The sequence below is a fragment of the Cavia porcellus genome, unplaced genomic scaffold (genome assembly GCF_034190915.1).
Source record: "Cavia porcellus strain 051 isolate PalLab524CR breed Dunkin Hartley unplaced genomic scaffold, mCavPor4.1 scaffold_20, whole genome shotgun sequence".
NCBI lineage: Eukaryota > Metazoa > Chordata > Mammalia > Rodentia > Caviidae > Cavia > Cavia porcellus.
The window spans coordinates 6,757,909-6,774,064 of NW_026947503.1; the positions used below are offsets into that span (position 1 = coordinate 6,757,909).

The window sequence follows — 16,156 nt, forward strand, 5'->3', positions numbered from 1 at the left end:
CAAAGAAGTCTAAGGTAGAAGACCAAAGTCACAGCCACTTCCCCGCTGAGAGCACTGAGAACCCTTGTGTACATCCATGCAGGCTTAGCTTCTGGTACTGGAAGTAACTTTGTAGCAAGCCCGGCAGAAGTCTGGCCAATGTGACCAGCACAGGCAGTCAGGGTGCCTTTGATGCCTGTTTTCCTGGGCAGCCTGCCCTTCTATGGTCCCTTCTTCCCCAGCACAACCCACACCTCTATCCAACAGGTCCTAACTATGGGAGGAGACATCATGACAACACATTTTGAGACTCCATCTCCTTTTAGGGCCTTTACGATGAAGTTCAAAATGTGTATTCTTATCACAACAACTACCTTTTCACCATGAAACTGGGAGATGAGGAAGGAGATCTTGTACTGTATCATCCCAGGTGGACTCAGAAAGAGTATTTAGGCTAAGCTAAACAGGGATTCTTAATTCTTAATTCATGTGTTGCCTTGTTACAAGAACATCCTGAAATGCCTTGTCCAAGAAAAGATAAACCCTTCTCTACTGCAGAGGTGTGGGCTACCAGAGAAAGCTTTACTGTACAAATACCCATGCTTTTCAAGCCAAAGGTTTCAATGGGTGTGCTCATCTTACCATCTGCATAGACTGTATAGGGGGACTTGTATGCCAGGTGTCTAAGTGAGTCAACTGTAAACTCTTGGTTCATAGAAGTGCCACAAACATCACAGTTGAATGTAAGCAGCATTGGGCCACTGGAAACTATGATGGCAATGGATAAATTATCCATGCCTTCGGACCCTGCATAGACAATAATCCCACATAATCTTTCAAATCATGAGAGTTTAGAACAAGTTGATAAAGAGAATGAGAGTGAACACCAGGGAAAGTGGCAACCCCTCATCCAGTTTAGGTCTTCAGGACTTTGATTTGCTCCAAGTATTAAAAAGAGAAAATTATGCAAAGGTACTGTTGGTCCAATTAGAAAAAAACAGATTGTATTTATGTAATGAAAGTTGTGAAATAGGAGTTCGTCAATATTGATGGGGTACAGACAGAGAGGCATGTTTTGGAGCTGGCATCTAATCATCCTTTTCTTGTTGGACTGCATTCTTGCTTTCAGACAGAAAGCAGACTGTTTTTTGTTATAGACTTTGCAAATAGAGATCTAATATTTCATATGCAGTGACAAATAATAATTCCTGAAGAACATGCCAGGTTTTACTCTGCATAAATCAGTTTAGCATTCAATTATCTCCAGGAGCGAGGAATATTTCATAGAAATTTGAAATTGGAAAATGTATTACTGGACTCAGAAAGACACTGACGATTGCATGTGTAAGGAAGGAGTATAGCCAGGAAATGTGATCAGCACTTCCCATGGTGCTCCTGGGTATCTTGCCCCAGAAATTTTAAGGGAAGATTAAGGTTTCAGTGTTGACTGGTGGACTCTCGGACTACTAATGTTTGAGATGATGGTTGTAAAGTTTCCATATTGCTGAGAGCTTTGATTTTCCTTATGAAAACTCAATCATCTCTTGCAAGTTATTTTGGGAAAGAAAAAATCACATACCACCTTCCTTGTCTGTAAAAGCTGAAAGGTCCTGGAGAACTTCCTAAACAAGGACCTAAAGAAATGATTGGGTAGAACATTCGATCAAAATGCTGACTGGATATGATGGAGCAAAAGCAGGTGGTACCTCCCTTTAAACCAAATATTTCTGGGAAATTTGTTTTGGACAAATTTAACCCTCAGTTTACCACTGAATCTGTCATTGTTACTCCAGATGACAACGTGAGAAACATTGGTCGATATGAATTTGCTGATTTTAAGTGTATCAATTATCTTTCGATGTATGAAAAGTGAGTTTGATCCTTATGTTGCCATTTGATACATGGAAAAACTTATTACCCAGCCTGGGTAGAATTAGCTGTTTCATTATTGACTAGCAGCTAATTTTAATTTCATTTCTGAAGTTATATTTAAAATGTAATACTTGACAATTTAAGGACACTGAAGTTTTCTGTAGAGTTGCATATTGTGATTTGACATAAATAACTAAAAGGCACTTGCTTGTTAACCAAATTTGTAAATACATTCTTCATTAAGTGGATACAGAATGTATTTTTTCTTGTTTGTTCTGAAGAAAAATGATTTGTCTTTTAAGTAGAATGTCTTAACTATGCCTGTTTCTCTCTAAAGCACATTATCTATACTTTAGGACTCAGTTTATGTAGTCTTCAGGAAAATCAAAAAAATAACAATTTTGAATAAACCTACAGAAAATATATATATTATAATTGTATGTCTTTAATTAGTGGAATTTCTTTTGTAGGGTAACAAATGAAATAGTAGAAATCGTTTTAGGGGCAAAGTTCTTCAGACTATTATTAGAATTAGTGGTTAGCAATTTATAAACATTTGCCAGATACAGTGCTCTTCTGTTTATTTTAGTATCATTTTTATACAAGGAACTTGAAAAGTAATTGTGATCATCAAAGTAAGTTGTAGTGGCACACTCTTAGTAAAATTTAATTTTAGGGAAGCTATGAAATTTTAAATTTAGAATGATTTAAAATTTGAAGGCACTTTTTATTGGAGGTCCATTTCATGAGAAATGTAACTTTTCCAAAGCTTGTAATCCTATGTTGTCTTTTCTTCAAATAACTAAATGTGGCTCTTTCTAGGGTTCAATATGTTGAAGAGAGAACATGGTGGGTCCTCTGATGCGAAATACCAGATCTCCTTGGGTCTCCCAGTCGGAACTGTCATTAACTGTGCTGACAGCACAGGAGCCAAAAATCCATGTATCGTCTCTATGAAGGGGATCAATACTTCCCACTGCTGGTATAGGTGACATGGTGATGACCACAGTCAAGAAAGCCAAACCTGAGCTCAAAAAGAAGGTGCGTTTTACAGTGGTGATCTGATAGCGGAAGTTGTATCAGAGAACAGTCAAAGTGTTTCTTTATTTTGAAGACAATGCAGGGGTCACAGTGAACAATAAAGGTGAGGGTTCTGCCATCCCTGGGCCAGTGGCGAAGGAATATGCACACTTGTGGCCAAGGATTGCATCCAATGTATGTGGCATCGCATGATCTGTGTGTTATTTGTACAAAATAAACAGCATATTAATAAGTTAAAAAGGAAAAAAAACTAAGTACGGAAGTAATGAAAACCTTAAATGAAAACATGTTTACACATTTGCATGTTTATTTTAGAGGTATATATGTTTCTCTTATGCCTGGGACTTGTTTTAAAACAAAAAGCAGAGTTCACATCATAAATTTATGGAGAATTCAGACATGTCAGAAATGTTTACAGTTATGATCTTTTAAATGTTTCTTTTTCCCATAGGGCATTTCAGTATGTAAAATAATCATACAAGGAATTTAATTGCAACGTTTATTTTCGGCTCCACATCAGAAATCTTTTGGACCTTTGGACCTCATTTTGAGAAATGAGAAACTATATTCATGATAAAATATTTTAAGGCATTATAAGCAGCCAGTTACAACCTCATGAACATTTTTTAATAGGTTTAAGTAGCTTCAGCAGGTACCTTCCCTATTCCCTCCCCCAAACAAAATCCTATCAGTTTTCTACCAAATAAAGAGTATTTTACAATGAAGAGTATACAAATGAAGAGTATTTTTCTTTAATGAGGTTTTAACCCTTAATTAGGGTGTTTTTAAATAGTAAAATTTACTGTATATATTTTATGCAGAATTGCAATACATATGTTTTAAACTAGATTTTTTTTTTGCAGTCTTTAAGTGTCATGCTAGTTCTTTTCATATTATAGTTCTCTCAAAATACCAAAACCAATAAGGCGGTTTATAGTCAAAATGGCTGGTATTTTGGTGTTCTAGGAATTTATTTTGTATAACCCTGTGGTCAGAGTACTTTACGCTTATGTTAAATATTAAGTACTATGCTTTTCAATGCTGATACACATATTTTATAAATTTGTATTTTTTAATGTAGAATACTTCCTTGGTTATCATAATGTAATATATTATCTGTGTATTTTCTATGTTAAAATCTTTAAAGCATAAAAAAATTTTTAAAATTGCCTTGCTTATAGCCTTCCATGTCCAAATTGTCATGTTCTGTAATTACCTTCCTCCACTAGTTGTACAAATGTGTATGTGGGTGGGTGGGGGCCCTATGATTGTTAAGGTGTGGGTCATGGGGGTGTGAACTTGGGGACTATAGTTGGCACTTTCCTCTCAGTTTCTTTCCCTAGTCTCTGCTTCCTGGATGCCATGAGTTGAGCTCTTTCCTTGGCCATGATCTTCTGTCATGTTTAAAATCTCTGAAATTGTGAATCACAATAAAGCTGCAGTCCTTTAAATTATGGGTGTCAGGGTTTTCTTCCTATGACAGAAAACTGACTGATATAGCAGCCCCTGAGTCAGGGTTACTAAATTCATAAGCTAAATAGTGATAAATGATATGGACGTGACCTGGCCTGGAGAGACACATGGTCTCAGATACTGGTTCTGAGAAATCTTAACTGTGAATTTTAAAGAGAATGAAATAATCAGCATTGTCATGTTTTATATTTGTGTCCCCCAGGCGTCATGAGTTTGCATTGTTCATTTGTGATGGTTCATTGTATAGTGCTTGGATTGATGGTGTCAGTGCTCCACCCACATAGGGGTGGAGCCGGGATGTGATGTAATGGCAGGAAGAAGGTGTGTTTTTCTCTTTGCTGGTTCGAGTTTGCTGCTGGTGGCGGCCATGAACTGCAGCCCAGCCATGCCTGCCTGTCTTGGAGACAACTGAGTGTGGACTGAAACCTCCAAAAACTGTAAGAAATAAACCCTTCCTTTCCCAACTTTGGGCTTCAGGTATTTTGTCTCAGCTACGAGTAAAAAGTAACTAAGACAAGCATGGTTGCAAAAGCTGAAAAAAGTGTCATCAGGATATGGTGTTTGAAAACTATAATAAAAAAAGACCCCTGGTGATCAAGAAAGTAGATTGAGCAGACTAAGAGGACACAGTGAACAGAAAGAGAGACTGTAGTCTATGTTCTTTAGGGCGCCCTTAGTTTCAGGCAAGTTTCCAAATATAGTTCTAGTACATGTAAGCCTATAAAACAAAACAATCCCTATTACTACAATAATGGAAAACATGTTTAATCTGTAGCTGTATAGTAGCACAGAAAGTTACACTGAGGAAAATCTCCATCATCTTTTATATTTTTGTGGTACTAGCGATTGAATCTAGACTCTTCATGTTGAGTTACATCACCAGCCCATTTTTATTTTTATTTTTAAAATTTTGACACAGGGTCTTGGTATGTCAGTAATTGCTCAGGCTGAGCTGGAGCTTTTCCAAGAAGTACTTGGGAAAACTTATGACAAGGCAACACTAGTCTCCCCTTGTTCCTTTCCAGTACATTCACTAGATAAAACTGTTCACTGAGCAAGCCCACCATTTTTACCACTTTTAGGCAAAAAGAAAGGTCAGCTGCACACTATGTCAGCAAGTTCAATTTGCCAGAAAAACAGATAATTCTAAATTCTAATTTCACATGTATCTATGGTTGTGGTCTCAGAATACATGCAGCAAAATCTAAAAGTAGGAAATACAGACAAATTCCAATCACAGTGGGAGATTAGAACACAATTCTTAGCACCTGATGGATCTTATACATTTGAGCAAGAAATACATAGAAAAAGGCAATTAGCAAATTCTTATGTACTAGAAAATTAAGAAATGTACTTTTCAATAGCTCATAGTCAAAATGAAATAATAATAATCTGAAAATATTTTGAAATACATGATAAAAATGTATCATTCAAAATAATATCTAAAATATGAAGTATATGTGAATAAACTAATAAAAGTAGAAAATTAGAAAAATTAAAGAAGATATATTTTAAATATAGGGAGAAATATAAAATATTCATGGTTATAAGATTTAATGAAATTTGGGGCTGGGGATTTAGCTCAGCGGCATAAGCACCTGCCTTGCAAGCAGGCGGTCGTGAGTTCAATCCCCGGTACCGATAAAAATGAAAAAGACAAAAAAAAAAAAAAAAAAAGATTTAATGAAATTCTAATCATAATCCTAGAGGAATCAATATGTATGTATAAATATGTGTGTAACTTGATAAACTGAAACTATGCATGGAAATACATGGATCAAAAATAGCTAAAAGGCTTCATCAGGTTTTTTTAAAACCTAATAGATTTATTTTTATAACAAAGTTTGTAATAAAGACAAAGTTTAAGATTAAATCTGATTCTAAAAGTACAGTATTGGTGCAAGGATAAACCAAAGAAAAAGAAAAGAGGTATCAGACACAATAGCACATACATAAACTTATAAGAAAGTGGTACTGCAGAGGATTAAAGAACTATCTTTTCAATACTATTATACAAAGAGATAACCAAATTAACAAGAAATCTGATTACCTGAATCATACCATATTACTAAAATAAATTCCAATTGGATAGTAGAACTAAATGCAAATGAAAGAAAAGAAAACCTTTTATTAGATGGACATTATAGAAGAATATATTCCTGACTTTGGGGGTACAATTATATTTTTAAAATGGCACACAAAACAGCAATCATAAAGGAAAAAATTTGATAATTTTGGCTATAAAAGACTATCAATTAAAAAGACATCATTAAGGGAATGAAAAAGCATTCTACAGAATGAAAGAAGATACATGTGAGATACACAATTGATAAAGAACCTGGCATACGTTAAGAATACCTATAGATGAAATCTAAAAATCACACGACACAGTTGAGAAATGGTAGAAAGGCACTTCTAAAAAAAGATACTGAAGTAGACAACATACATATGAAAAGATGTTTAACCTCATTAATAATCAGGAAAACACAAATTAAAAACACAAGGTAAATACATTTGCCAGAATTACTGAAAGTGAGGGCTAATAATACAGATAAGGATAATATAAACTCTTACGCTGTCTGTTAGAAGGGGCATGTGATTATTTAAACTGGTATAACTAGTTTTGAAAACAGTGTGGCATAAATACTAAAACATTGATGTTTATGTGCCCAGGATACATACACAAGAGTGTTCCTTGTAGCATTACTATGAATAACCTTCAAAGATAACTAAACCAAGGATTCATGGATAGTATTCTGGGTGAATAAACTGTGGTATAATCAAATAATAAAACAAAAGTGAACTGACCACAGTTAAATAAAACAGCATGGATAAATGTCACAAATATGACATTGAGCTAAATGAGCCAGACACAAAGAAATATAATTTGTAGGATTTCTTTTGCATAAAGCTCAAAAGCAGACAGAACTAAAATCTGGTGTTTAAGGGTATATAATTATTTGCTGCATTCTTAGAGAACAAATAATTCCGAAAGAAGTCAAAGCAGTGGTTATCTTTGTGCAGGTATACTGAGGGAGATGGAATATAATTAGGAAAATACAAACAGGAGGCTCTTGTTCTTTTTAACCTGGTTTTTGATATATAGGCATGTGATAATTATTTATTAAGCTGTACATTAATACCCCTTTCTAAATGTATGCTACTTAGCACCATACAGATGGATTTAAAAGTGTAGGTGGGAACATAACCAGAACAACCAGCTCTCCTTCCCCCAAAGTTCTCTAGCGTCAGTAAAAATAACTGAAGCGCAATCAATGATGAAAAGGAAAAAACAAAATTCTAAATTGATTTCAAGTGAAGTCTTCTACCCCTTTGTTCTTAAAAATTCTGGAGTATAGAACAACCCTTCTCCATCTAGAGACAGCCAGTTACATCAGTTTCTTAAAGAGGCCATGTAGAAGCTAGACTGGCTCGCTTTCTTCCCACTTGTAGGTACCAGAGAAGCTGTCCACTTGACATGGGGAGCAGTAGGACTCCCACCTACAGAATTGAGCTCACACTGATGAAGCAATCTCTCCAGATAAATCATCTTCACATACTTCCTCTTCAACCTTCAACAACCCAATTCATTTATATCCTTCACATGCGTGAAAAATTTCAGTAATCAACTATCATAACAATGCTAAATGCAGTAATAACAAATGTCAGGGGAACAAATGTTAAATCAAATAATAAGACCTGACCTGAGAGAAAAAGTTCTTGAACAGTTCTGCAAGAGAATGCAAGAGAATAAAGCAAGACAAGTATACAATGCGGCTTGAACTAGATAAAATTAAAATGCCTCTTACCTGTACATGAGGTTTGGTTAGTCCATGTGTACAGTAGCATGCCTTATTTGTCATCTTTATGGGAAATCCACATATATGAGGCAGTTTAGATTTTAGATCTGAAAGGAAACTTTTCAACACACCTTCCAAATCCACCCTTGGGAAGAACTGTATGGGCTGACATCTAATGCAACTGAGTGGGTATCTGTACAAAGTTAAAGAAAAATGTGACTGTTTTTGTACAATGAGAAACAGAAATGTTATGGAATTAAAAAACATTTAAATAGCAATGTTAAAAATACACATAAATAAATCCCAACTATTCTTATATTGTTCATCCCACACATCTTCATTCTTATTTTTTAAAATAATATTTATCAATAAACAATAATTATATGTTTATGGGATACAGTATGGTGCTCTGGAATAACACTGATAATTAAGGCTGAACATGATGGTACACATCAGTAATCCCAGCACTTGGGAGGCTTAAGCAGCAGGATCACCATGAGTTCAAGACCAGTCTCAAAAGAAAAAAAATAATTAAGGTAATTCATTGTGCCCTCAGTATAGAGCTTTCTAGATAGACTGAAGAATTAAAGTAGTCCAAATATTCATAAAGAAAACCATGTAACTCAGGTTATAAAAATAAATGCATTAGTGAACAATGAGCAGGTTGTAGTTCCAATAGCAGTGAAAACTTCAGTACACAGAAACAACATACAAATTATAGTCAAACTCCAAAAGCAATCCTTTGAAGAAAGCAGTTACTCTTGCGATGAGATAATGTGGAATAATGTCTTGGCACCTAATGAAAGGGAAATAACTGGTCTATGTCAATCTCAGTTTTACTGTGGAGATTCTGGTTCAAAACACAGAAAACAGAGCTGGCTCCTTCCTTTCTAAACTCTGAACAGAATTCAAGGGGTGGGGACAGGAATGATGAAATCAGTATTAATTAAAATTCAACAGTTCCACCTGCATAATTCTGTTCGTTTTTGTGTGGCTTTTTAGAAATAGTGTTAACAATGTTTTCCTCGCTGAATTCAGTCCACTAAGTCAAATTCTCTAAACTTTGCCTGTAGATTTAAATAATCTCAAAACAATGATCACTAATTGATTTATTTCCTTTAACTCTTTCAGTAATATCCAAACTACCACTAGAGGGAACTATTGGCTAAGAAGAACCATGATTGTTTTCTCACTTTCTACTGGAAAACAAAATACAGAAATTATTTTGTCTGTGTACTCAAATTTTCTTTTGTTATCTAAGTTTTGAAACAATATTTAAGTAAACAAATGATTCTTATTAAACTCACTCTCAAATGAAACAGGAAAAAATTCTAAGTAAAAACCCAAAGAACTTGTGCAGATAAGAAGTGAAAGAAAAAAATAATTTCACTTAAATATGACATCATTGGAGCAGGAGCAAGACCAGGTAATAAGGTAGGCAGAGATCATCTCCTACGTACTACTGAAAAAAGGATACGTGAATGTCCTTTCGCTGATCATTTTGAAGTAGATGCTGCAGTATATTTTAATATTTCTACCATCTTCTGGAAGTTTATAGCCATACTATAAATTAAGCACAAACTTTAAATCAACCTGGAGAAAGCTAAACAGGTTAAATTACAAGAAATAGGGGGCTGGGGATTTAGCTCAGCGGCATAAGTGCCTGCCTTGCAAGCAGGCAGTCATGAGTTCGATCCCTGGTACCGATAAAAACGAAAAAGACCAAAAAAAAAAAAAAAATTACAAGAAATAAAATCAAATAACTTCTAATGCGATATACATTTCTGTTCCTACCATGTCATCCCAGTGCATCTGGAAATCTTCAAATGAATGAAATGGACAGTCAGCTGGTATAGCATGAAGAATATTTATTATTTGTCCCATTTTCATACTATGAAAAATGAGAGTTTATAAAATATTATGAATCAAAGCTTAAATATAGTTTGATAAATTAACTACATGATTTAGAAAGTATTCAAAAAGACCTAGCAACCATCTCACATGTACAAATAACAAATGAATCATATGCTTCTACTTCCAAATAAACATTGTACTGAATCTTATGTCTTAATTGAAGATTACATATATTTACCATGTATAACGTTTTGAAATATGTATAACCATGAAATAGTTAAATAGCTAGTTAAACAGCTACTTAACATATACACTGATTGAGTATTTTGGCACTCAATCCAAAGCTGTACAGGAGAGATAAGAAGGTGACAAAGTAGGAAGAGGGCACGGGAGAGCTTTGTAGGGGGTAAGCAGCTCTCAGCTAGAATAAAGAAGTGGAGCTACTTGTATCAGTTTTGGCTGAGGGAGGAGTTTGGGAGGCGGGCAAAACAAAATATTAACCACTGATTTGAAGGAGCATCTGCCTGTGTAAAACAGGAGACAGAAAGATTTACTAGGGGCTGGGGGTGGAGGCTTGGGTGGTTGTGGAGTCTTGGGATTGGAGAGGGCTTGATGCAGGTACAAAAAGCAGCAGGAAGTTTATCTCTAGAGTGTAGAAGTTACTCTGGAGACTTAAGTTGTTTCTCTGGGTCCAGTACCAAGTCAAGCAGATGTCATGTTACAGATAGCTGAGCCCCAGGCTAGCAGAACCTACCATATACTACCTCATATATGTACATTTTGTGGTAAGAATATTTAAAATCTAACTGTGATTTTTAAGAATAAAATACAATGTTATTATCTCTAGTCACCATATTGTACAATAGATTTCTTCAACTTATTCTTCCTGTTTAATTGAAATTCTATATCCTTTGATCAACACTCCCCACCCTACTCCTACCTCAGTCTTTGGTAATTAGTATTCCACTTAGTTTTTATGAGACCTTTTAGATTCCTTGTATAATATCATGTTGTATTTGTCTTTCTATCTGGCTTATTTCCTTTAATACAATGTCCTTCAGTCTTGCTCCAAGATGATAAGATTTCCTTCTGTGTTAAGGCTGAAATGCTATTGTATACACATACCACATTTTCTCAATCCATTTCACAACTGATGAACAATTGAGATAGGTTGCATCCATATCTTAGCTACTATGAATAGTGCCACAATGAATATGTGAAGGCAGATAGCTCTTTGACACATTAATTTCATTTCCTTTGGATACACAGACACACACACACACACACACCCAATAGTGAATTCCTGAATCATATGGTAGTTCTATTTTTCATTTGAGGACCCTCCATACTGTTTTCAAAATGGCCACAGTACTATAATTTACACTTCAACCAAAGTATGCCAGAGTTCTTTTCTCCATATTCTCTCCAACATTTATTTTTTGTCTTTTTGATATTAGCTACTCTAACAGAAGGAGATATCCCATTGTGATTTTAATTTGTATTTTCCTAATGATTAGGGATTGTGAACTTTTTTATATGTTTATTGGTGATTTGTACATCTTTTGTCAAATGTCTCATTTGAGTTCTTAGTCTATTTAAAATAGTTTGCTTTTCCTCTCTTTCTTCTCTGTTTGTCTGTCTCTGAGAGCTCTACAGAAATAAGGAAGAATGGATTTTTAGGAGAGATTCCAAGTGAGTAGCCACTGAGGCTCTTTGTCATGAGTAGTAATTCATAAATCAGAACATAGGTACAAGGTGAGTCAGAATACAATCAACCTGTATTATAATAAGTAGAGCTGCTTAGCTAATAGTAATCTAATTAGGGAAGTAAGTGACGTGGCAAGGGTGTATGGAAAGAACAAAGGCACTCTTAGAAATGAAGGGCGTACGGGTTCAGATGTTCTAGACTCATCCATGTGTCTGATGTCTATTGGAACCCACTGGACCAGGTGGTGCTAATTACAGTATAAGCTCAACTTGCTAATCATCTCTAGGGGGCCTGCAGGCTTGGCTACTGTATCTCTACTCTGAGAACTGGCTTGCTTCAGATTTGCTTCCAACCACAATTCTGATGTCTTTTTTTGTCCCTTTGTACCTAATATACAGTTAGAGAGGGACTGGGCCTCCCTCTCTGACTGTTCTAATTTACCTGTCTATGATATTGGGAGATACTGAGGACTTCTATGAGGTGGGTCCTTGTAGAAAGTCCATATGTCCTTATGAATTTGCCCTTGAAAAGGCTGGTGGGACCTTGTAAGTCATCTCTGTGGTTCCTGGTTTAAGATATGACCACATGCTCTGACGTACACTCCTGCCATTGCCACTCCCCACTTTAACAGATGCTGTACTAATACCTACCCTACCCAATTTTGGATTTTGAATCTCTAATACTGTGAGCTAAATAACACTTTCTCTTCTCTATACTTAGCCTATCTCAGGCATTTCAACTTTCTCTTCTCTATACTTAGCCTATCTCAGGCATTTCATTGTAGTCATACAAAGCTGACTAACAACCAAATCCTTGCATTCAAAATATAGTCAGCTGAATATACCACACTAACAGAATAGGAGGAAAAATGACATGATCATTTCAAGTGATGTAGAAAAAAATTACAAAATTCAACCCCCTTTCATTATTTAAAAACCACTCAACTAAAAACAGAAAAAGACTACCTCAACATGCTCAAGACATAATAAATTATACATCTAACATCACATTGATAAAAAAAACTTAAAGCTTTTCTTCTAAGATCAAGATGAAAATGCCCATTTGAGCATTCAATATAGTCCTGGAAGCTCTAGCCAGAATAAATAGATAAGAAAAATAAATAAATAAAAGACATCCAAATTAGAAAGGAAGAAGTTAAAAGCATCTCTTCATAAAATGACATTTTATATGTAGAAAATTCTACAAAAATCTGTTGGAACAAAAGAATGAATTAAACCAGGCATGGTGGTGCATGCCTGTAATCTCAGCATGCAGGAGGTTGAGGCAAGAGAATCACCATGAGTTTGAGATTAGCATGGACTACATAGTGAGACCCTGTCTCAAAACAAACAAACAAAACAAACACACCTACAAAAACAAACTTGCACATGAAAATCACAAAATATTATGGAATGAAATTAACATGGAGATAAGTGGAAAAATATCTCATATTTATGGATTGGAAGACTTAATGTTATCTAAATGTCAGTATTACCTGAGTGATATGCAGATTCAATGCAATTACTATCAAAATCTCAATGATATTTTTTGCAGACATGGAAAGATCCACATCAGTTCTTATGGAATTCCAAAGAACTTCAAATACCCAAAACAGTCTTGAACAAAGAAGAACAAAGGTAGAAGCTTCCCACTTTCTGATTTCAAAACTCATGACAAAGCTATAGTAAACAAAAGTGCTACTTTATGCTATTGGCATAAAGACAAACACACCAATCAGTGGAGTCAAATGGAGATCCAAAAGTGAGATTTCACATATACTGACAAATTTTTATTATTATTATTATTATTATTATTATGAGACAGTGTCTTATTATATAGTTGAGGTTGCCCTCAAACTCACAGTGATCCTCCAGCCTCAGCCTCCTGAGTGCTAGAATGCCTGTAATTCTTTATAGGCGTGCATCAACATGCCCGGCAACAAATTATTTTTTACAAATGCTGAGACCATTCAAGGTGTGTTTTGTTTTGTTTTGACTTTTTTGAGATAAGGTCTCACTATGTAGTTCAGGATGGTCTTGAACCCACTATGTAGTCCAGACTGGCCTCAAACTAATGGCAGTTCTCCTGCCTCAGCCTCCTGAGTGCTATCATTACAGGTGAGTGCTGGGACTACAGATGTACACCACCATGCCCACCAGTCTACATTCCTTTCATTTCTTTCTCTTGCCTAATTGCAAAGGACTTCCAGTAAGTACTATGATGAACAGAAGTGATAAAAGTGAACACTCGTGTCTTTTTCCTGGTTTTAGAAGAAAAGCTTTCATTGTTGAGAATGAAGTTAACTCTGAACTTGTCATATACAGCCTTTATATTAAATCTTAACAGGTGGAATTTTTGGGAAAAACTAAACTGAGTCAGGGCAAACGATGTGCCAATTATAAACATAAAGTAACGACTAACAAAAGATGGGCACAAGGAAGTTTGTCAAGTAATTATCAAACTTTAAGGAAAAGTCTATTAAGAGTGGAAGAAATCAGTCACATCTATTTCCTAACTATTATTTCCTGCTTTAGTGTTTTAATTATTTGTATGTTAGTAGTTAAATTAATTTCCCTGAGCAAGTTAAAATTTGCCTTAATAGTTATATACTTTCTGAAGAGAACATAAATACAAGTCAGCTCATATAAAATTATAATGAATCATTATTAGATTTAAATTTATAGTTTTCATTTCATAATTATGATAGCTATAATGAGAAATCTAGAAATTTTACTATTCCTTGAAAGTAAAACTAATAAAATTGTAAATGTATAATTTAATAAAGGAAATGTATAACTACTGTAATTATAATGTTCCCATATGTTTTTAAAGTTATAATTTGGCTTTTAAAATTCATAAAAATGGTCTGTACTAATGCATATATCAGTCTTAAAGAAGCAAAGTAAGAAGAAACTCCTATAATTTTTACCCATTCTAGACATTACAAACAAATCTTACCTTGGCAAAATGTAGCACCAGTTGTTCAAAATGGCATGTGTTTCAATGATAGCATTCTTATTAGTATGAAAATTCTCTATTGTACTCTGAGAAATATCAAATTCCTCTAGCTTTAATTGAAATAAAATTTTAATATGTAAGTCAGAGAGTTTGTCAAAGAAAAAAATATTAAAATATATATATCTTTACATGCACAGTTGGTATTTTTAAAGATTTAAGTTTTACTGGGTTACTTATAAACACACACACACACATATATATATGTTACGATCAACGTTTCAGCACACTCTGTTTTTCCTTTGTATAGGGTGTGAAATATTTCATGCTTTCCTCCCTTTTATCCTCCAAACAAAACTCCTATTTTGTACTTAATGTCAACTAGTTTTCAGGGTTTTTTAATGTTAATTATAAGAAGTTGAATCCCTTCTCAAAGATTTTTGTATTCTATAGAACAGTTTCATTTTTACTGGTATGTTTGCAATACCGAACATTTATATTAGTTTTGGGGAATTAGTACATAAAATCTTGAATTTTTTTTGAGACAGGGTTTCATTCTGTAATTCAGACAGGCTTTGAATTCACTGTGTAGACAAGGGTAGCCTTGAACTCTTGGCAATCCTCCTGCCTCAGCCTTCAGAGTGCTAGGATTAGATCTATCTTTATTTTGATTTCTCCCAAAGTTCCCCTTCCCTTTGTCTCTTTCCCCCATCACTAAAAGTCTGCCTTTATTTTACTCTTTATTTATATTTTGGATTTCTCAGAGAAACAAAATTTAACTTTGTGTGAATTATTTCACTTAATATTCTTGTCTCAACTTCCATCCATTTTTCTGCATTCATTCAGCTTTATGACTTAATAAAATTCTATTGTGTATATATTCCACATTTCCTTTATCCGTTCATCCACTGACTGTCATTCAGTCTGTTTTCAGAGCTTCACTGTTGTGAACTGCACTGCTGGAAATATAGGTACACATGTATCATTATGATATGACACCTTTAATCCCTTCACGAGCATACTGAAAAGTAGAGCTGAATCAAATGAAATTTCCATTTTTAGTTTGATGAGAAATCACACTACTAATTTCCACAGCAGTTGACCTAGCTTACACTCCTACCATCAATGTAAAATGGCTCCTTTTATCCTCCATCCTCTCTAGCATTTATTGATCTTTGTGAAGAATAGCTTCTTCAATTTTAAACTGTAGTAAGTTATACTACCTGATCTTTTAGAAGGCAGATGACAATACTAATTATCAATTTACTTTCTATATTCCCTTCCTGACTCTTAGTATTCTTTTTTCCTATGTGGGGATAGTGGCACATGCCTATAATCCCAGCACTCTGGAGGCTAAGGCAGGAAGATCACTACAAGTTTGAGGCTAGCCTGGACTACAGAGCGAGATCCTGCCTCAAAAAAAAAAAAAAAAGAATTCTCTTTTCCTATTCCTCAAGTTTCCTTCCTATGTGGT

At 34.7% G+C, this 16,156-nt stretch overlaps 1 protein-coding gene and 2 pseudogenes across 1 annotated transcript in view; 2 read left to right on the forward strand and 1 right to left on the reverse strand.

Annotated features, from left to right (window-relative positions):
* The window catches only part of CUNH18orf63 (chromosome unknown C18orf63 homolog), a 44,742-nt gene that overhangs the window by 11,130 nt on the left and 17,456 nt on the right, over positions 1 to 16,156 (reverse strand). Inside the window, exons 8-11 of the mRNA XM_063231443.1 lie at positions 14,686 to 14,795; positions 9,960 to 10,056; positions 9,643 to 9,728; positions 8,175 to 8,358 (exon numbers count right to left, since the gene is read on the reverse strand). Coding sequence (XP_063087513.1) covers positions 8,175 to 8,358; positions 9,643 to 9,728; positions 9,960 to 10,056; positions 14,686 to 14,795 — 477 coding nt within the window. The remainder of the gene's footprint in view (positions 1 to 8,174; positions 8,359 to 9,642; positions 9,729 to 9,959; positions 10,057 to 14,685; positions 14,796 to 16,156) is intronic.
* LOC134471862 (protein kinase C iota type-like) lies at positions 853 to 1,852 on the forward strand (annotated as a pseudogene).
* Positions 2,682 to 3,749, forward strand: LOC106026934 (large ribosomal subunit protein uL14-like; annotated as a pseudogene).